Raw genomic sequence first — 20,970 nt, 5'->3', positions numbered from 1 at the left:
GTATGGGCCCACGTGCCCACATGGTTGTGTGGTGAAAAAGCACCGAGAGAGAGAGCAAGGGAGCTGATCCAACACCCTTTTAATCATTGTATCTTCATGAATATCTTATTGATTGATCCAACTCCCTTAATCATTGTATCAACTCTCAATTAGATTTTATTTTTCATTTCTAACATTATCCCCACATCTTACCTTTAAAGCTCTAGTTATGAATTATATCTCCCAAACTTTGTGGGGATTTATGATTGGGAGAAGAAGAAGTTGTAAACGGTAGGAGACAAAGAAACGAGTTGAAGGTTTTTTGTTTAAGGTTATTCTTGTCATTTTGAAATATTTAACTTGTATGCATCAGGTGATCAACAATACTTAACTATGATTTCTTCTTGGTAAGGGGTTCCTTTGATATTTTCATCTTATAAGGGGTTTGATTGATAAATTGGCATGGGTGATTCCAGAGATATCATGTATTTAATAGATAACTCAGTGGGTGATGCTGAAAATTTCCCAAAATATTGATTGTCTTATTGGACATTTTTGTTAAAATCTCATAGGACTAACCATATATATCCTAAAGTATTGGTTGGCTGTATACAATTTTATGTTTAGGATATATTGGTTGGTATCATAAAAGAGAAAGCTGTCTTTAGAATCATCAATTAAGACTTCCGTATAGAAGAGAAGCCTTGATCCAATTTTAATTCCACGACATTATGACAAATTAGTGTTATTAGGTGTCTCCAAAAAAAGAAAACGTCATCAAATACATACTAAATGAACCCTCAAAAATTTTAGATTTCATTATATGATCTCATTTCAAATCAATCAAAGATCCCCATGTATTAATTCTAGTTGTTTTAAGAAAATCCATTTCCATTTGGGACTAGGTGGGTGGTTCAAGCAATTAGGGAAACCCGATACATGATAAGATGGATCAAGGTTTAAGTATTGGTATCAAATATTGTAATATTGGTCTAGTGATTTTAAGAAGGTATATATCTTCTCGTATCATATTTTGTATTTTATTGGCTAATATGTTTTAGTTCAATCCTATACATGCCCTTTAAAAAGAATAAGAGACAGATCGATATGTATGATATTGATTGTATCCAACATGAATATGTATTGACTATTATCATATATCATATTGTGATTTGTGAAATACTTTAAACCTTGAGATAGATATTGTACAATTCAAAAAATTCTACATATGCTATGTCTAAGTCATTCCCTGCCTATCGAATGGATATAAGTAAGTAACAAGTAATCCAACATGGAAAATCCTATACGGCAAATATCACAGCCGGTTGCACGACTCAACAGTCTCAACTTAGCTTCCTGATATAGAAAGGCTTGCAGTTTTACAGTACACCTAAGGATACAAAGGTTCGCCCTTCCACTGCTATGAAGGTTATTAAATGGGTATGTCCTCTTCCAAATATTATCAAAATTAATGTAGATGGCTCCATTTTTAAGGAGCAAAATCTAGCTATTTTTGGTGGCATTGTGCGAGATTATCAGGGCAAGATGATATTCAGCTTTGGAAGTGGTTCTTCGTCCCATGATATCCTAACACTTGAGGCTCTGGCAATGCGCCGAGCCATGATGTGGGCCAAAGATTTCAAATTGTATAATGTAGCCCTGGAAAGTGACAACCAAGCTCTAATCACAATCCTTCGAAAGCATCCGTCGGAGGTACCATGGAAGATTTTTCCTCTCATATCTGATATTCGACGGATGGTGGGCAATTTTAAACATATCTCCTTCACACATGTACTTAGGGCCTGTTTGGTTACATGAATCCAGAGATTTCAAATCTCTGGATTCATGAATCTGAGAATTATACCCGTTTGGTTGTAAAAATCTCTAGATTCATGAAATCTAGAGATTCACCTTTTTACACTAAAAACGTGAATCTGTAGATTTATGGGTAAGGGGTGAAATCCAGAGATTTCAAAAAAGCTATACATTTGCACATTCACAAAAATCACGTCGATCAAATAGTTTTTTAGGATGAATCCACAGATTTCATTCCACAACCAAACATCTAATTTTATAAATTATAACTCCATAGATTTGAAATCTCTAGATATTTAAAATCTCCAGACTCATGTAACCAAACATGCCCTAAATACATATTGAATATAAGTTTTGGATTATTTGTTGACATCTTTACTATTTTATTTTCCAGAACTGAGTTTGGAATTTAAGAATTTAATTACTTTAATATGTATTTTAATTACTACCTGTCTTACATTTGATATTTACGACCAAAGATATGGCCAATTAAAGCTAGGGACAAGGCCAATTAGGGCCTGGGCCAATCAGGGCCAACCCATCCCGATCCAGCCCAATTAGGGCGTGAATGGGCTTGGCTTGGCCCTATAGGGCTTAGGGCCAGGGACAATAATCATTGGCCCAGAACTAGGGCCAGGGCGGAAATGAGATCAAATTATACCATATAGGGCTGGGCTTGGGATTGCAAAAGCCCGACCCAGTTGCAGCCCTAGTCATGATAGGCATCAAAGAAACTAACAACTCATGCTTTGCAACAGAACTCGTTTGCAAATTAGGACATAGCTATACAGCCAGATTATTCAACTGACCTTCAAATTATGCAATTGCATTCTTTGACCTGATCGATTATAGTCCCCATCACTCGATCTGTCATTGTACTTTATGTCGTCATCATATAAATATCAAGATCCTCAAATTCTATTGTCCTCTCTACCCTTGTAACTTCCTCTAGCTCGAACATCCTCTGGAGCCTTTGTTTTCCTCCTATCCAATAAATCAAAGACTGAAACCAAGATCTTTCTCCCTTTTAGAAGGTCTGGTGCCAACGCTAGCATCTCTCCCATCACCAGTACTGCTGTTACAATTAAAACCAACCACGAATGGTTTTAACACTTTAGTTTTCAGATATTTCTGGAATGCAAACAGAAACAGAAACAGAAACAGAAACAGCTCCCCCCATCTGGTACCGGTCCATCATCATCACCACAGTCGTTGTCACTGCGAAGACCAGCTCTATCCCCGCGTGATCTCAACGTATCTTCCTCCTCTTCTTCTACTTCCCTTTCGTAAAAAACAGAGTCCGGTGGTAATTAACTAATTTCTTGCTTGTCGGGCCTAAAATTTGATGTTACTTCTTCACCATCTTCTTTTACTTCTGCTGTACTTTCTCCACCATAGGCGTGCCAATTACATTCCTGTTCTTGAACACGGCATCACAGTAATGTACTGTGCAGAACCCAGATCCTTTGATTTTTAAGATCTCAATAGCATCAGTTTCCTGCGTCAATGGAACTCCAAACCAGGTTAAGTCTTTGAAATGAATAATGTGGCTTAAAACTTTAGCTTTACGAGACTTATCTTTCCCTACATTCAGCGTATGTGTACACCTGATTTTTTTATCCTTATGGTGGACGGAAGCAAAAATGTGTACATACGTTGGCCAAAAGAACTCGAAACTATTTGAAACAAGGAAGAGAATAATCCCACCATCATAGATCCCTTGATTTGCAGTCAATGAAGAATCATGATTACTACTGTTGCGCGGTAAAATTATTTCCTGCAAATGATAAGAGACAAATAAGAAAAGAAGCAATTAAGCATCAATATTAATCAATCGAAATAATAAACTCTACAGATCGAAACATGACAGCTGGGTTGACCAGCCTGCACGCACCTCTATCGTCGTATGATCAGAATGTCTTAAGTTATAAGATCCTTCCATATCCAATTCGTCCAAGGATTCTACTATTTCCTCCAGGCCCCGAACTTCCTCCAGCTTTCCACAATATCGAAGCTTTAATGTTGTCAACTCTTTCAGCTTTGACAAATCAGGAAGGTGTACCAATGACCAACAATCATCGCAATGAAGTTCAACCAAACATGAGGGAAGATCTGGGAGGTATTCCAATTGGCGGCACTTCAAAATTCTTAATTGCCTCAAGGTTTTCGAGGCTGACAAATCTGCTGGGAGGGACTGAAGCAATGGCAGATCATGGACATCCAACCTTATTGGATAATTGAAATCAATGGTATCCATATGACCCGTTCTATCCAAACATCTCTTTTCCCCCATTGATCTTGGTAGCTTCTTTAGGTTGATTTTATCTCCAAAATCTATTACCCCCGAAAGCTTTTCTAATAGTGTAACATCAGGCAACTTCTTGAGTGACATACATGGCATAAAAATAAGCTTATTGAGAGAACTCATCCTAGAAATGCTGTATGGGAGTTCTTCTATCATTGTATGCCACAATTCAAGCTTGACCAGGGATCCTAAATCACCAATTGAGTCAGGCAACTTCTTGAGTGATTTGCAACACACTCTAAGCTCTTCGAGAGAACTCATCCAAGATTCGTCTATCATTCTACCAGACAAGGCAGGCAAGCAACTCACTTTAAGCACTTTGAGAGAACTCATCCTAGAAATGTTGTCTGGGAGTTCTTCTATACTTGTATGCAACAATTCAAGCTTGATTAGGGATCTTAGATTGCCAATTGAGTCAGGCAACTTCTTGAGTAACTCGCACCATATGAAAGTAAGACTTTTGAGTTGATACAATTGCCCAATGGACTCGTCTAACTCAACCAATGGACATTCCTCAAAGCATAATTGTTCCAAGGAGGGAAACCATGAAAAGTCTGGGGACATCAATAGGGAGTGACATCCTTCAAACTTGAGAATTTTCAAATTTCGAAACTGTAGAACAAAGAGAAAAGATACGTATATTACGATCTATGAAACTTGATATTATAAAGGAATAAAGAAAAAAGTCTAATAATATACCTTATGTTCATTTGGAAGCTTGACTTTCCAAAGTTGATTACAATCCTCATCTGATACGCTAAGATAAACTAATTTATTATGATATAAACCAGGACATCTAAACTTCAATTTGGAAACATTAAGTAACCTTAATTTGGGCATCATCTCCAAGGATTCCATAGTTAAATTAATAGGTGGTCTTGAATAATCGAAGGGACAACTGATGCCTCTTATTGTGTCAGTTCCCTATAATAAAAAGTAATTCAATTAAATAGAAATTTATAGATAACAAAATTATATATACAGATAAAGAAAAAAAGAGTAGTAATAATAGTGTAACCATTGAAGTCTGGATCCTTGTACAATGAAGTACATACCACTCTATTCTACTGAAAGAGAAAATTAGACATCACTCTATTACAAATCCAATGATTGATTCAGTGTGATTTGGCTTCTAGAACGTCATGTACCTCATTGTATAAATAAAGGATCTTGACAATATCATAGTTTAACCGGTGGAATATATGTTTTTATTGTCCTTGGTTACTTGGCACTTTTGTTATAGTGTTTCCAAACATACAAGAGCGGGGGAGGGGCAGAGAGAGAGAGATATGTTACCTTATGTTCCTCGAATACTTCAACGATGTCATCATAAGACCATAGCCTACTACGCTTACCTTGATCATCGCGGCTTTCTTCAGTTACAATTTCTCTTCCCATGTCTCGAATACAATCATGCATCTTTAGGCGTCCATAATCAAACTTTAGAAGAGATCTTTTTATTAATCTAGGTACTGCTGCTTTTGGATGAAAGCCAAAAGCTTCCCATATGGAAATTACTTCTTCTTCCTTCCATCCAATAAAAAAGCAAGCAGCATCAAGAAATATTTCTCTTTGATAGCCATTTTCTAGATTGTCATAGCTTATCCTCAGCCTTTTTTGAACTTTTTCTGGAGGAATTTCTCTCAACAATTTTAGCGTACTCTCCCACTCATCTTTGTTGTTTACACATGATAGAGAAGACCCAAATACCTCTAGAATTAAAGGTATCCCTCCAGAATGGTATACCACGTCATATGAGAGTTGCATATAATCTTCCGGAGGTTGGCTAGTTTGAAAGGCATGCCAACTGAATAGTTGAAGAGAGTACGCACGATCTAGCAATGGAGGCCTGTAAATTTTATCTTCATCAACATTAGCCAAGTTCAAAATACGCTCATCTCTAGTTGTAATTATGACCCTACTTCCATAACCAAACCAATTGAATGAGCCAGCCAGAGCATCTATGTGTTCTTTACCATCCACGTCGTCGAGAACAAGAAAAACCTTTTCCTTGCAAACTCTTTCTTCTATCAACTTCTTTCCTCTATGAGAATCTCTTATGTCGAAGTCTTGTTTGAAAATATCCTTTAGAAATTGGTTCTGCAAAGACTCTAGACCATTTTTTGTTGCTTTTTCTCTAATATCTGAAAGAAAAGAGTGCTTACGGAAGGTTGAAATGATGTTATTATAGACAGCTTGGGCAAGAGTCGTCTTTCCAATGCCACCAGAACCGCAAATCCCCACAAATCGAACATCATTGGAGCCAATATCTAGTAATGATAATAGATCGTTTACTTTAGAATCCATATCAATAGAGTACTTGCACTTAGTAAAGCCTGTGCTATCGACCAATTCTTGTCGAGCCCTTTCAACAACTGATTCAACTAACTTTGCTTGATCCCTGTAGTTAATTTACATAAAAAAATAAAACCATAAGAATGATTATGGGGATGAAAATATCAAGTAAAGCGAAGAATAAACAAATTCGAAGAATTTCTTGATTGGAAATCCTAAATCTCTAATTACTATTGAATGAAAAAAATTAAAATAGAAAATACATTCTAAGACTAACTTAAGAAAAAAATTTGTGGGATGGAGACTTACTTAGTGTCATCGAGAAGTACATATCCTTTCAAGCTCCCTACCACACTCAAAGCTTCCCTCCAACCATTTATTTCTTGGGGCTCAAACTTTTTCTGGTGTTCTAGGAATGCATTCTCGAAGCTTCCAGTCTGATTCCGAACATTCGATGGATCGACAAAGTAAAATACAGGCAAGATTAGTCGATTGTTGGATTCGTGGCATTCAATTATTTGAGCAAGTTCCCTCAGGCACCATTTGCTATCTGCATAACCTTTAGAGAAGACAGGGATCAAGATCTTGGAACCCTTAATGGCTCTCTCAAGGGCTTCACTAATTTTTTCTCCCGTCCATAGTTTTTCACTATCAAGGAAGGCATTGTTGATTCCTGTATCCTTCAAAGCTTTATAAAGGAAGCCAACGAAATTATAGCGAGTATCTTCGCCTCTAAAGCTGATAAACACATCGTAACTAGAAGAAGATATAGCATTAGATCCAGCAGAGGAGGAGGAAGAAGCCAAATCTTGTGCCGCCATGGCGTTGGATGTTAAAGAGGTGTAGTAGCAAAAGAATAGCAGAGAAGATAGTAGTGTGTTCAAATAGGTCTTTCATCAGGATGCTGCCTACAACAAAAAAAAGTCATTGAATATTTTACAGGCACCAATTTTTAATTCCATCTATTTACATAACGTCAAGCTTTCCACTTACTTTAACGAAATTACATGATTAATAAATTCACAGTGGTTGGAATATCTACTCATCAGTTGTTGTTTGTTTGCCTTGTTGGGTTGTGGTGCTCACCATGTGATTGAAGCTGGAAAAGTAAATATATATATATGAAGTCTGACAAAATCTTGCTCTTTTTCTTTTCTTTTCTTTTCTTTTCTTTTTTCTTTTTCTTTTTCTTTTCTTTTTTTTTTTTTTTTTTTTTTTTTGTGCAAATCGGTCAATCATCTCTTGAGCTTGTCAGTCATTTGGGACCCTGATACGTGGATGTCTTGAAAACAATTAATTTGGGTTATTCACATTTTCTTTGTTGATGGTTGTCTATGCTTTTCCACCTCAAAAGAAGAGTTGCAGATCCTTCACTCATGGTACGCCCCTTATATTGATAATGGTCGGATCATGGTTATTCAAAGTGCATTGAATCATCATGATATATGAGTAAAAGAACTCACAAAAGAGTATAATTTCCTACGAGGACCAATTCAAAGAATATTGAAAATAAGTAATTACCTCGATCAAACCTATAATTATCCAACTCAATAGTAATTTAATCGATAAAACATTAAGCAGAACCAATTACTAAACTAACAAAACAAAAATTTAAAGATAAGAAAAGTCAGAATTTCGATTTTACAAATTAATAAATTCAGAGTGGTTCTATCTTTTGGGAATTGATGGAAATTTTCTTGGCATCTCAATGTAGACATGGGATTAGCAGTTCAACGACTTTAGAAGAGCTTCAAGCTATTCAAGAAGGTCTTCTTCTTGCCTCTTCTCTTCTCTTGGAGTTTCTTATTTGTAATTACATTCTAATTATCTTTCGATAGTTTTTATTTTATAGAGTCTTCTATCTTCTTTAGATTGATTATGTTTGTGTTTTGTACAAAATATTTTGAATATTTATTCTCCTTTTGTTAGGATTAGTTTTTACTCTATTCTAAGAAATGGAAATGGCTTTACTAATTTTCTTGTAAAGAGCATATCTTTTCTCGTGAGTGAGACTTGATATAATGCCCTATCTTTGTTTATAATGATATTTTTTTTACCTTTATGGCCTTTAGCCTTTGTTCATTAATTTAATAGAAAAGCTTTTTATATTTTGACCAAAAAAATGATTCAAAGTTGTTGGAACATCTAATCCGTTTTGTCTGTTTGCCATGTGAAGTTATGGAGGTTACCCATCAGGGCCATCACCCTTGTGATCCAACCTGGAAAAGTAAATATGAAATCAAAGAAAATCTTACTACTTTTTATGTTACCAAATTCAGAGTTCCCATCAAATGCTTCAGTCATTTGGGACCCAGATATGTTGAGATGTGGATGTCTTGAAACAATTAATTTGGGTACATCAACAAGTCTTTGAGCTCTTTACCAAAAAAAAAAACAAGTCTTTGAGCAAAGTGGGTTGGTAAAAATTGAAGAAGCTTACACTCATCCCACCTGTTCTCTCTACAAGTTCAGAAACCCTAAGGGCAGCGGACTTATTAGAGAGAATAGCATTGAGCGAGGGAAAATTAAATCCCCTTAACCAAGTATCTGACCATAAGTAGTTTCCTTGTCATTTCCGATATTCTTAGATATTCTTGTGGTAAGTAGCGGAGCTACAGAATTTAAACTATTCCAAATTCGTGATCCTAAAACCTTCCTTACTTTGGGGTGAAAAAAAAAAAAAAAAGTTAAAAAAATACTTCTCTTTCAAAACCCTGGCCCAAAGACAATCAGGCCAGACACAAGTCTGAAGACTTGTTTGATAAGAAGGCATCACTATGAATACCAGGTAAAGGCATACAAACCTTATCCTAACAAATTAAGGAGTGATTGTAAGACTCGCCAGTATTGCCATTTCAGAATTTGAAAATAATATAATCAAGTTTTGTAGAGACTTGTTTGGGCACCTGGAACAAGTTTACATAGAAGGAAGGCATACGCGCTAGAAAAGATTTAGCATGCACCTTCCTTCCAGCAAAGCTAAGGGCATTAACGATTAACCTTCTGGTGATCCAATTTGGAGGGCATTCTATCAATAAGAAAACGAAAACCTGAACTCTGAAGTTTGGGGAAAAAAAAAAATACAAATTAGTACCCAAATATTCAGTGTTAACTGCCATAATATGAATAGATAAAAGTCTTGAGATATCAGATTTAGTGCTTTCAGGCACATTAGCACGTAAGCTCAGCCCACTCTTCTGGTAATTGATCTCTTGCCTCGATAAGTTGGAGAAAATGTCAAGAGCAACTTTAATTGAGTGAACATTTTCCTCCAGTGCTTTGTGCAAAAAAAAAAAAGATGAGTAATTTCAAGAGCTCAACAAGCAACTTTAATTCCTTTAAAAGATGTCAATTCATGATAGGCATTAAGGATACGAGATAGCACCTCCATAGCACAAAATAATAAATAAGGGCTCAAAGGGCAGCCTTGTCTAATCCCTCGAGAAGGGAAAAAAATACTCAAAAGGGAAACCCTTTAACTTAACAAAAACGGTGGATGAGGAGATCAGAACCCCAATGGGTTATAGAAAATGCGAATAAGAATAAATTACACTCTCACGTGCAATTATACGCAGACTTAATTTTCACTTTTGTTATGATTAAAAGAAATAATGTGGCATATAAATTTTCAATACTAATGTGACATGTAGATTTCTGAAGGTAATGAAGGTAAAGAATTGGTGATGGAGAGAGAAAGAGAAAGAGAGGTGCTCATGAATGTTTCTACTTTGATTTGCAGTGAGATGAGGAGGTACACACAATATATATTCTCACTCTAACTGCATTTCTACACATCATAAGTGACATACATAATATCCATACCTTTACATTTAGAATATTAATCCATCTTTCAATGCCCCTTTTTGATTGAAAATATTCCGTCGATATTGTCTGTACAAGGGGTATTGTTAGGTATTGTTAAGAATAAGTGATAGAAAGAAGATAAAGTCTGATTAAGTGGATAATGTTTGAAAAGCATGGTTCTTTCTTTCTGGAGAAGAGAATACTTCTAAGAGTCTCAACTAAAAGGCATTATAAGGTTTCAAACTAGATCCTATAAAGAAAAAAAACCTGATTTCCAGTTTTGACCAGACTGTTGTGCTTCTTCAATTCTTCAAAGCTCTCAATGATGGCCCCAAATTATTAAATGGGAACTTAACAGTCTTCTATTCGCTAAATCAATAACCAAAGCTTGTAACAAAACCACAAAAAGAGCCATTGCTTTATTGATTTTTATTTGCCTCTTTGTAATTTCTTCTCCCCTTTAAAAAGGGAATACTAAAGAGAAAATGAAAGAAGTGAATATTAAGAAATTAATCGTTACCGAGACAGCCAGATGAGCCATGGCATGACTCATACTGTAGTAAGAGAACATGAAAGAAGTGAATAATAAGGGACAAATGTATAACTTAATCAGTTCTTGATCATGTACTTTTGGAAGGGTTTGTTGAGTGTTATTATTATTATTTTTTAATCAAATTAAGCACTTCTTAGATCGATGGCGCCCAGAGAAAATAACAACAGTGACTTGTTTCTGTTGTCTCCTGTTGAAGTTTTGATGTGGCTGTATGTAAGAAAACTTGTAACTGCTTCATTTGATCATTTCCCAAGCAATACAATTTGTAAAAACAATGACTTGTTCATGTGGTCTCTTGTTGTTTTCATTGTGTGGATGTGTGGTTCACATTTTTTTCTTCTTTTGGAATTGAGGAATCTGACCAGCTGATGCTTCTGTGCTCCTTTACAAAGCTTTTTAGAAGTGGAAATTTGATTTTTTGGGGGAGAATCACAGGTGGTCATTTCATACAACATTGTATCTAGGCACAAGAATCATGCACCAAATATTGATATCAATTGCTAGACAATTTTGCTTTAGGATAGTAAGATCCATGAATCCTAATATTTCAATTTTAGTGTAGAAATAAAGCCTAGGCTTTCCAAACGTTATAAATATCAGTTTTAGGTTCACATTTCAAATTACAAATGTTGAAGTTGGCTTACTTGCACGCTTGATAAACCCATTGTCCAAAATACAAGACAAGATGTCAAGTTCAATCTCTCTATGGAAGTCAAGCAGCAAGAACGAGTTAATCAATGTTTACACATTAATTTTGAACACCCTTTTTTTTTTGTGGCGCTGGTGGTGGGGGGAGGGGTTGAAGAATCCCAATCTGTTGGCGGTTCGTAGGAATTTCTTCGTAACTGTTATTGACTTTATGCTATTCTGTAGAAATTCTAACTACAACATGATGAAATATGAGCACAATTATAAAGTTGGAGAAATCTTGCCTAAATTCAAACTAGATTCTAGATTTTAGACTTTTTAAAACAAGGTTCAAATCCTCCTTCAGTTGCCACCGTAAAATTGCCACATTGAACTACTGATTCAACTCTGTTCAACTTCTTTCGTTTTCCCCCTCATAATGTGAATCAAATGTGAATGCAAATTAGTAAATTCTTATTTCTATCATGTACAGTCAAGGAGCTATACAAAACCTGTTTGATTACTTGGTTTGGACACTTAGGAACCACGATTGGTTCTATGTTCAAGAAAAAGTTAAATCAAAGCATATATAAGGTGAGAAAGCTAGAGACATGAGATTTGCACCCAATGCAATATTAATAAGTTAAATTCATGTACAATTTGTTGTACAATGACTCAATAACATGAACCTCTTACCTAAGACTCACAAACCTTACAAAACCATGCAAGAGAAGCGTGAATCTTCACCATAGAAATCACCAAAACACACAGAAGAAGAAAGAAGACACCCTAGAAACAACACCCTAAACCCTTCGGTGCACAATGACTTTTTCCCCCTAAGAGGAAAAGCCATGAAAATGAAAATGATCCAAACAATTGGGTACTATACTCTGGGAATTAGGTGAAGCAGCCAATATGCTTTTGTTAATTGGTCGCAACTTCTGGTTCTGTGCACCAAACTTCCATGAGGAGTTTGTTATTTCTTGTGCCTTTTAATTTGTACTCTATATCCATGATTGCTGTTAGCATCGCTTTCGTTAGGAACCACGATTGGTTCTCGTTGCAAGAACAAGATATACCAGAGCATAAGAAGAGAAAAATAGATGAGATTTGTTGGCGGAATTTGACGAATCGACCTACGTCTCCAAGACTCATGATTGAACCCAATGCACTATAAACAAATTCAAACCTACACAACCTTGTTCTACAATGACTCAACAGAAGAGAACACAAAGCTTGACTGAATTATGCAATTGCATTCTTTGACCCGATTATCCCCATCACTCTGTCACTGTGCATTCATGTCGTCATCATATAAATATCAAGATCCTTCAATTCTATTGTCCCCTCTACCATTGTGACTTCCTCTCGAACATCCTCTGGAGCCTCTGTTTTCCTATCCAATAAATCAAAGACTGAAACCAAGATCTTTCTCCCTTTTAGAAGGTCTGGTGCCAACACTAGTATCTCTCCCATCGCCAGTGCTGTTACAATTAAAACCATGAATGGTTTTATCACTTTAGTTTTTGGATATTTCTGGAAGGGAATCAAAAACAGAAATAGCTCCATATCCCTCCATCTGGTCCATCAACATCGTGGTCATTATCACAGCTTTATAGCCGCATGATCTCAACGTATCTTCTTCTTCTTCTTCTGCACTTTCATGAAAAACAGAATCCAGTGGTAAACCAATTTGTGGCTCGGTGGACCACACTTCGTCTTCTGAAAGATCTAATGTTATTTCTCCACCATCTTCTTCTTCTTCTTCTTCTTCTTCTGACCTTTCATCAAAAACAGAGTCCGGTGGTAAGCTAATTTGTTGCTGGTTGGGCCAAGAATATAATGTTATTACTCCACCATAGTCATCCATGTACGACCACTTCAAGGTATTCGGATAATTTTGGTAAGGCTTTGGCGTGCCAGTTACATCCCTGTTCTTGAACAAGACCTCCCAGAAATTTACTCGGCAGCCAAATCCTCTGATATTTAAAATCTCAATAGCATCAGTTTCCTGCGGCAATGGAACTCCAAACCAGGTAAAGCCTTCGAAATGACTAATGTGGATTACATGGCTATCCATACGATACTCGTCAACCCCTACTCTCAGCGTATGAGTACGCCTGATTTTTTTACCCTTTTGGTGGATGGAAGCATAAATGTGTAAGAATGCTAGAATTGGAAAGGTGAATTCTAGAACAAGGCATAAAAGAATCCCACTATCATAGATCCGTTGATTTGCAGTCAAAGAATAACCTGTTGACCTCTTGCACGGTGAAAGTATTCCCTGCAAATGATAAGAGACAAAGAAGAAAAGAAGCAAGACATCATCAATAATCAATCAAAATAATAAATTCTACAGATTGAAACATGACAGTTGGATTGACCTGCACGCACCTCTATCCTCTTATGAGTAGGTGTTGTTAAGTTATAAGATCCTTCTGTATCCAATTCGTCCAAGGATTCTACTATTTCCTCAAGGCCTACAACTTCCTCCAGCTTTATGCAATATTGAAGCTTTAATGTTTTCAACATTTTTAGCTTTGACAAATCAGGAAGTCGTACCAATGATTGACAGCATACGCAATGAAGTTCAACTAAACATAAGGGAAGCGCTGGGAGGTATTCCAATTGGTCGCAACAAATCTTCAATAGGCTCAAGGTTTTCGAGGCTGACAAATCAGGAAGTACCAATGATCGACATCTTTCGCAACGAAGTTCAACCAAGGTTTTCGAGGCTAAAAGATCTGCTGGGAGGGACTGAAGCAGAGGCAGATCAAAGACATCTAGCCTTACTTGATATGGGGACACCGGAAAATCATCATCAAGTTCAATGGTATCCATTTGGCCGGTTCTATTCAAACATCTATTTGCCCCCATTGATCTTGGTAGCTTGTATAGGTGGATTCGACCTCCAAAATCTAATACCCCCGAAAGCTTTTCTAATATTGCAACATTAGGCAACTTCTTGAGTGACACACATGGGTTAAACTTAAGCTTTTTGAGAGAACTCATCCCGGAAATGCTGTCTGGGAGTTCTTCTATCATTGTACCAGACAAGTCAAGCTTGATTAGGGATCTTAAATTGCCAATTGAGTCAGGCAACTCTTTGAGTGAAGTGCACCATCGCAAAATAAGACTTTTAAGTTGATTCAATTGCCCAATGGACTCGTCTAACTCAACCAAAGGACATTCATCAAAGCACAATTGTTCCAATTTGGGAAACCATGAAAAGTCTGGGGACATCCTTAGGGAGCGACATCTTTCAAACTTGAGAATTTTCAAATTTCGAAACCACTGTAGAACAAAGATAAAACATACGTATATTATGACCTATGAAACTTCATATTATAAAGGAATAAATAAAAAGTCTAATAATATACCTTATATTCATTTGGAGGCTTGACGTTCCAAAGTTGATTACAATCGTTGTCTGATACTCTGAGATAAACTAATCTCCTATGATATAAATTGGGACATGTAATCTTCAAATTTGAAACATTAAGTAACCTTAAATTGGGCATCATCTCCAAGGATTCTGTAGTCAAATTAATAGGTGGTCTTGAAGCATAGGAGCGATTACTCATGCATCTTATTGTGTTAGTTCCCTATAATAAAAAATAATTCAATTAAATAGAAATTTATGGATAACAGAACTATATATACAGATAAAGAAAAAAATGAATAGTAATAATAGTGTAAACATTAGAGTCTGGATCCTTGTACAATGAAGTACATACCACCCTATTCCTCCAAAAGAGAAAAGTAGACATCACTCTATTACAGATCCAATGATTGATTCAGTGTGATTTGGCTTCTAGAACGTCATGTACCTCATTGTATAAATAAAGGATCCTGACAATATCATAGTATAACCAGTGGAATAAATGTTTTTATTGCCCTTGATTACTGAGCACTTTTGTTATAGTGTTTCCACACATGCAAGAGATGGGGAGGGGCAAAGAGAGAGTGAGAGATCTATTACCTTACGTTCCTCAAATACTTCAACGATGTCGTCATAAGACCATAGCCTACTACGCTTACCTGGATCTATGCTGTTTTCTTCCTTGACAATTTCTCTTCCCATGTCTCGAATACAATCATGCATTTGTAGCAATCCATAATCAAACTTTAGAAGAGATCTTTCTATTAAAGTAGGTACTACTGATTTTGGCTCAAAGCCACAAGCTTTCCATATGGAAATTACATCTTTTTCTTTCCATCCAATGAAAAAGCAAGCTGCATCAAGAAATATTTCTTTTTGAAATTTATCTTCTAGAGTGTCATAGCTTATTCTCAGCCTTTTTTGAACTTTTTCTGGAGGATTTTCTCTCAACCTGTTTAACCTACTTTTCCACACATCTTTGTCGTATACACGTAATAGAGAAGATCCAAATACCTCTAGAATTAAAGGTATCCCTCCGGAATGGCGTACCACATCGTATGAGAGTTGCATGTAATCTTCTGGAGGTTGGCTAGTTTCAAAGGCATGCCAACTGAATAGTTGAAGAGAGTACGTACAATCTAGCAATGGAGGCCTGTATATTTTATCTTCATCAACCTTAGCCAAGTTCAAAATACGCTCATCTCTAGTTGTAATAATGACCCTACTTCCATAACCAAACCAATTGATTGAGCCAGCCAAAGCATCTGTGTGTTCTTCACTATCCATGTTGTCAAGAACGAGAAAAACCTTTTCCCTGCGAACTCTTTGTTCTATCAATTTTTTTCCTCTACAAGAATCTCTTATGTCGAAATCTTCTTTGAAAATATCCTTTAGAAATTGCTTCTGCAAAGACTCGAGACCCTTGAATTGTGTTGCTTGCTCTCTAACATCCGAAAGAAAACAATGTTTAGGGAAGGTTGAAAGGATGTAATTATAGACAGCTTGGGCAAGAGTCGTCTTTCCGATGCCACCTGAACCACAAATCCCCACAAATCGAACATCATTGGAGCCAATATCTAGTAAAGATAATAGATCATTTATCCTTGAATCCATATCAATAGAGTACTTGCACTTAGCAAAGCCTGTGCTATCAACCAATTTCTGTCGAGCCCTTTCAACAACTGATTCAATTAACTCTGCTTGATCCCTGTAGTTAATTTATATAAAAAACAAAATCACAAGAATGATCATGGGGATGAAGATATCAAGTAAACCGAAGAATAAACAAATTTGAAGAATTTCTTGATTGGAAATCCTAAAACTCTAACTGCTACTGCATGAAAAGAAGAAAAAAAATGCATTATGAGACTAACTTAAGAAAAAGTTTGTGGGATGGAGACTTACTTAGTGTCATCAAGAGGTTCTTCTCCTTTCAAGTGCCCTACCACTCTCAAAGCTTTCCTCCAATCATCTACTTCGTGGGGCTCAAACTCATTTTTGTGTTTTAGGAATGCATTCTCAAAGCTTCCAGTCTGATTCCGAACATCCGATGGATCAATATAGTAGAATATCGGGAGGATTAGTCGATTGTTGGATTTGTGGCATTCAACTATTTGAGCAAGTTCCCTCAGGCACCATTTGCTATCCGCATAACCTTTAGAGAAGACAGGGATCCAGATCTTAGAACCCTTAATGGCTCTCTCAAGGGCTTCACTAATATTTTCTCCCGTCCACAGTTTTTTACTATCAAGAGAAGCATTGATTCCTGCATCCTTCAAAGCTTTATAAAGGAAGCAAACGAAGTTTTTGCGAGTATCTTTGCCTCTAAAGCTGATAAACACATAGTAACTAGAAGAAGATTCAGCATTAGATCCAGCAGAGGAGGAGGAAGAAGCCCAATCTTGTGCCGCCATGGCGTTGGATGTTAAAGAAGTGTAGTTGCAGATGAATAGCAGAGAAGATGTATTATTTTACGGATACCAATTTTTAATTCCATCTATTTACATGACGTGAAGCTCTCCACTTACTTTAACGAAACTACATGGTTAATAAATTCAAAGTGGTTGGAATATCTAGTCATCAGTTCTTGTTTGTTTCCCTGTAGAGTTATCCGATGGTGCTCTCCCATGTAATTGAGCCTGGAAAATTAAATATGAAATCTAACAAAATCGTGCTCTTTTTCTGTTTTCAAATTCAGAATTTCCACGAAACCCGTCAGTCATTTGAGACTCAGTTTGGGTCGTATGGAGTTAAGTTAGTCACGGTGTAATAATGCTTCTCAACCAATAGGGGTTGGTCCAAGTGATAAGCAACTTGGTCCGCTTAAGTAAAGTTTCGATATCAAAACTTTGTGAATGCAAAAAATTTTCGTTGGGGACTCACCCACCACAGCCAGGTGTGCAACCCCGAACGTCGAACACCGGATTAGTCAAGACAAAGCCTTGAAAATCGAAACTGCCAACAAAAAAAAATAATAATAATAAATAATGCTTCTCACGTATGTGTGTATAAAAACCCATCCCCATCCCATGGGGAACCGCATGTATGCTTTCTATAGCCCATTTGAATTTTAAAATCATTCATCACCACCGTGTATTCATACTTCTCATATGGAACTGAAAAAGTAACAAACCCACCTACCCAATTGATCCTTTTCCCATTGTACTTCCTTTATCTTTAATTGATATTAATGGGTGGACGGTAACATTTTGGTTTTAAGTGCACAAAATCATCATAACTAATAGTCACTCAGGGCTTGGGTGGTAGTCCTGCCTATTATAATAATTACATTTTTAATATATAAAATTACCTGTTACAAAACAAAAAATAAATAATAATAAATAAAATACCATTTCCTACATTATTTTGTAAAATAATCTAAATTTCTCTCGTTTCACACCTTAGAATGCGTATTCTTCTCTATAAGAATGGCGCGTTCACATCTTTTTAACCAGAAATGGTTGAGAAAAGGAAAAGTTCATTTACAAAAATATCTAATAGGGACAGGGCGAGACCAATAGCCCAGAGCATTAAACCAATATCTAATGAGTGGGATTTTTTTGGTAGGTCAGTGTAAACATAGGATTAGCAGTTCAACGACTCTAGTGGAGCTTGAAGCTATCCGGGAGTCTTTTTCTTGGCTTCTCTCTTAGAGTTTTTTATTTGAAGTTCCATTTTGATTGTCTTTTGACAGTTCTTGCCTTACAAGGTCTTCCGTCTTTTTTAGACTAATTATGTTTGAATTTTGTAGATAATATTTTGAATATTTCTTCTACTTTTTTTTTTTTGGTTGCCAACCCCGGTTCCAAGGCTTTGCCCTGACTAATCCGGTGTTCGACCCGGGTCGCACACCTGGCTGTGGTGGGTGAGTCTCCCAGTGGGGATTTTTTACATCCACAAGGTTTCGATACCGGAACCTTGCTTAAGCGGACCAAGTTGCTTCTACTTTTATTAGACTTAATTTTTACTTTATTCCAAGAGAGAGAAATAACTTTGCGGACTTTCTTGCAAAGAGCGCATCATCTCTCTAGTTGGTGAGATCTTGATAGAAAACTCCACTTTTGTTGATATATTTCTTTACTTCCGTTGTTGTCTGTTTGCCTTGTGAATTACGGTGCTGACCCATGTGATTGAACCTGAAAAGTAAATATAATACCAAACAAAATACTGCCCCTTTTTTATGTTAGCAAATTCAGAGTTTCCACGAAAATTTTCGTCTCCCTCATTTGGGACCCAGATATGTTGATGTAATGTAAAGGCGTACAAAGTTTACTTATCCGATTTTTCTCTTTTCTTTTGATAAACTGAATAAAGGTCTTGATTACAACTTAGACAAAGTTTGAGCGTGTTTTTACAATGGATTTTGCGGATTTATGTTCACGGCAGAAATCAAATAGTGGGGATATGATCGTAAATATAATTTTTGTTTTACAAGTGAAGTTTTAAAGTTTTTAAATTTACAATCAAAACCCAATTTTATGTCGATCCTCATTCCGCGTGAGAGAAGTCTCAGCTGTTCTTGGACTTACCCTCTCCATCCTCTGATTCTGTTCCGTTTCAATGGATTAAATCCGCTCAAACAATGTTGGGAGTTCAAATCCCTCATTGTTTACAACTGGCTCAAAAGGAAAGGAGAAGTATCTTTTCCTAACCTAGGGGATAGAAAAATCAAAATCACGGTGTAATTATGGTTCTAACATACAGTTGAAAAAACCTAATAAATCCCACCCACCCACTTGGCCAGGATGTATGCTTTCCCACTTCAAAAGAAGAGATGCAGATTCTTCGCTCATTGTACGCCCCTTATATTGTTATTCAACTCAATAATAATTTATGAAGAATTAAGCAAAAACAATAACTAAACCAACAAAGTTGATTTTAAAGATACGAAATGTCAGAATTTCAATTTCACTAATTAATAAATTCAAAATGGTTCTATATCTTGGGATTCAAATGAGATTTTCTTGGCAGTTCAACGACTCTAGTGGAGCTTCAAGCTATCCGAGAAGGTCATCTTCTTGCCTCTTTTCTTGGAGTTTCTTGTTTGCAACTTACATTCTAATTATATTTCGACAGTTTTTGTCTTATAGGATCTTCCATCTCCTTTAGATTGGTTATGTTTGTGTTTTATACAGAATATTCTGAGTATTTCTTTTCCTTTTATTAGGATTAGTTTTTACTCTATTCTTAAAAAGGGAAATTGCTTAGCTAATTTTCTTGTAAGGAGCATATTTTCTCTCTCATTGGTGAGATCTTGATGGAATGTCCCATCTTTGTTTATAGTTAGATATTTTTTTACTTCTTCATGGACGTTTGGCCTTTGCTCATGCATTTAATGAAAAAGCTTTTTATATTTTGACAAAAAAATGATTCAAAGTTGTTGGAATCAAGGAACTATATTTTGGCTAAATTCGCCAAGTTCAGGATTTTGTGGCGAACTATAATTTTTGGGCGAAATTTTGATTTTTTTTATTAACTTTTACTTTAATGCGTCAAACCCTTTTAACTTCGTTGCTGCTGGATCATTGAAGTAGAAAACACGCAGCGGCTGCTGCTACTTTCGCCGGAAAGGAGAAGAAGAAGAAGAGAAAGAAAGAGAGAAAGAGATCGAAAAAAACAGTAGTAGCACTGTACCAGCCACTGCTAGATTCACCAAAAAGGAGAAGAAGAAGAAAGAAAAAAAGATAGAAAGAGAAAGAAACAGAATAAGCAGCTGCTACTATTTTCGCCGGAAATGAGAAGAAGAAGAAGAAGAAGAAAGAGATAAAGAAAAAGAACAAGCAGGTCGACGAAATCAGGTTGCAGCGGCGTCGGTGAAATCTCGGCAAGATTTTGCCGATTTGCCGGGTTCGCCACGTAGCGAACCGATGACTTCAGGCAAAATGTGGTTCCTTGGTTGGAATATCTAAGTCATCCGTTTTGTCTGGTTGCCTTATGAAGATATGGAGCTGACCCATCAGCGCTATCACCCATGTGATTAGGAAAAGTAAATATGAAATCAAACAAAATCTCGCTACTTTTTATGTTAACAAATTCAGAATTTCCATCAAATGCGTCAGTCATTTGGGATCCAGATATGTCATTTATTCTTTTTAAATAAAACGCAGCCAGAAATGTCGATGTCTTGAAACAATTAATTTGGGTAGTGTTCGTATAGAGTTAACGTGTTTAAAAAAGAGCGGAGTTGTTGTAGCTCTACAGATACAATTT

At 36.3% G+C, this 20,970-nt stretch overlaps 3 protein-coding genes across 4 annotated transcripts; all 3 read right to left on the bottom strand.

The window, feature by feature from the left end:
- Positions 1–2,554: 2,554 nt before the first annotated feature.
- LOC148999665 (putative disease resistance protein At4g19050) lies at positions 2,555–4,661 on the bottom strand. Of its 2 annotated transcripts, XR_016170834.1 has the most exons (3): positions 3,689–4,661; positions 2,982–3,571; positions 2,555–2,869 (listed from the first exon to the last, which is right to left on the bottom strand). XR_016170834.1 is itself a non-coding variant. In XM_089140826.1 (2 exons), the coding sequence occupies exons 1-2, from the start codon at positions 4,430–4,432 to the stop codon at positions 3,164–3,166; spliced, it is 1,152 nt and encodes a 383-aa protein (XP_088996952.1). In that variant the 5' UTR covers positions 4,433–4,661; the 3' UTR covers positions 2,555–3,163. The 2 variants fall into 2 exon arrangements, 1 of the variants encoding a protein (XP_088996952.1); XM_089140826.1 differs by having other exon boundaries at positions 2,555–3,571.
- Positions 4,662–4,786: 125 nt separating this feature from the next.
- LOC148999664 (disease resistance protein L6-like) lies at positions 4,787–7,274 on the bottom strand. Its single transcript, XM_089140354.1, has 3 exons — positions 6,704–7,274; positions 5,396–6,500; positions 4,787–5,023 (listed from the first exon to the last, which is right to left on the bottom strand). The coding sequence occupies exons 1-3, from the start codon at positions 7,213–7,215 to the stop codon at positions 4,787–4,789; spliced, it is 1,854 nt and encodes a 617-aa protein (XP_088996480.1). The 5' UTR covers positions 7,216–7,274.
- A 4,699-nt stretch (positions 7,275–11,973) lies between these two features.
- LOC148999663 (TMV resistance protein N-like) lies at positions 11,974–17,217 on the bottom strand. The gene is made up of 5 exons (XM_089140793.1): positions 16,666–17,217; positions 15,361–16,468; positions 14,759–14,983; positions 13,773–14,672; positions 11,974–13,662 (listed from the first exon to the last, which is right to left on the bottom strand). The coding sequence occupies exons 1-5, from the start codon at positions 17,172–17,174 to the stop codon at positions 12,898–12,900; spliced, it is 3,507 nt and encodes a 1,168-aa protein (XP_088996919.1). The 5' UTR covers positions 17,175–17,217; the 3' UTR covers positions 11,974–12,897.
- Between the last annotated feature and the right edge of the window lie 3,753 nt (positions 17,218–20,970).

This window comes from Hakea prostrata, chromosome 11 (genome assembly GCF_041222555.1).
Source record: "Hakea prostrata isolate BN-2017 chromosome 11, UWA_Hpros_2, whole genome shotgun sequence".
In the NCBI taxonomy this organism is placed as follows: Eukaryota; Viridiplantae; Streptophyta; class Magnoliopsida; order Proteales; family Proteaceae; genus Hakea; species Hakea prostrata.
This window is presented reverse-complemented; position numbering and strand designations above follow the sequence as displayed.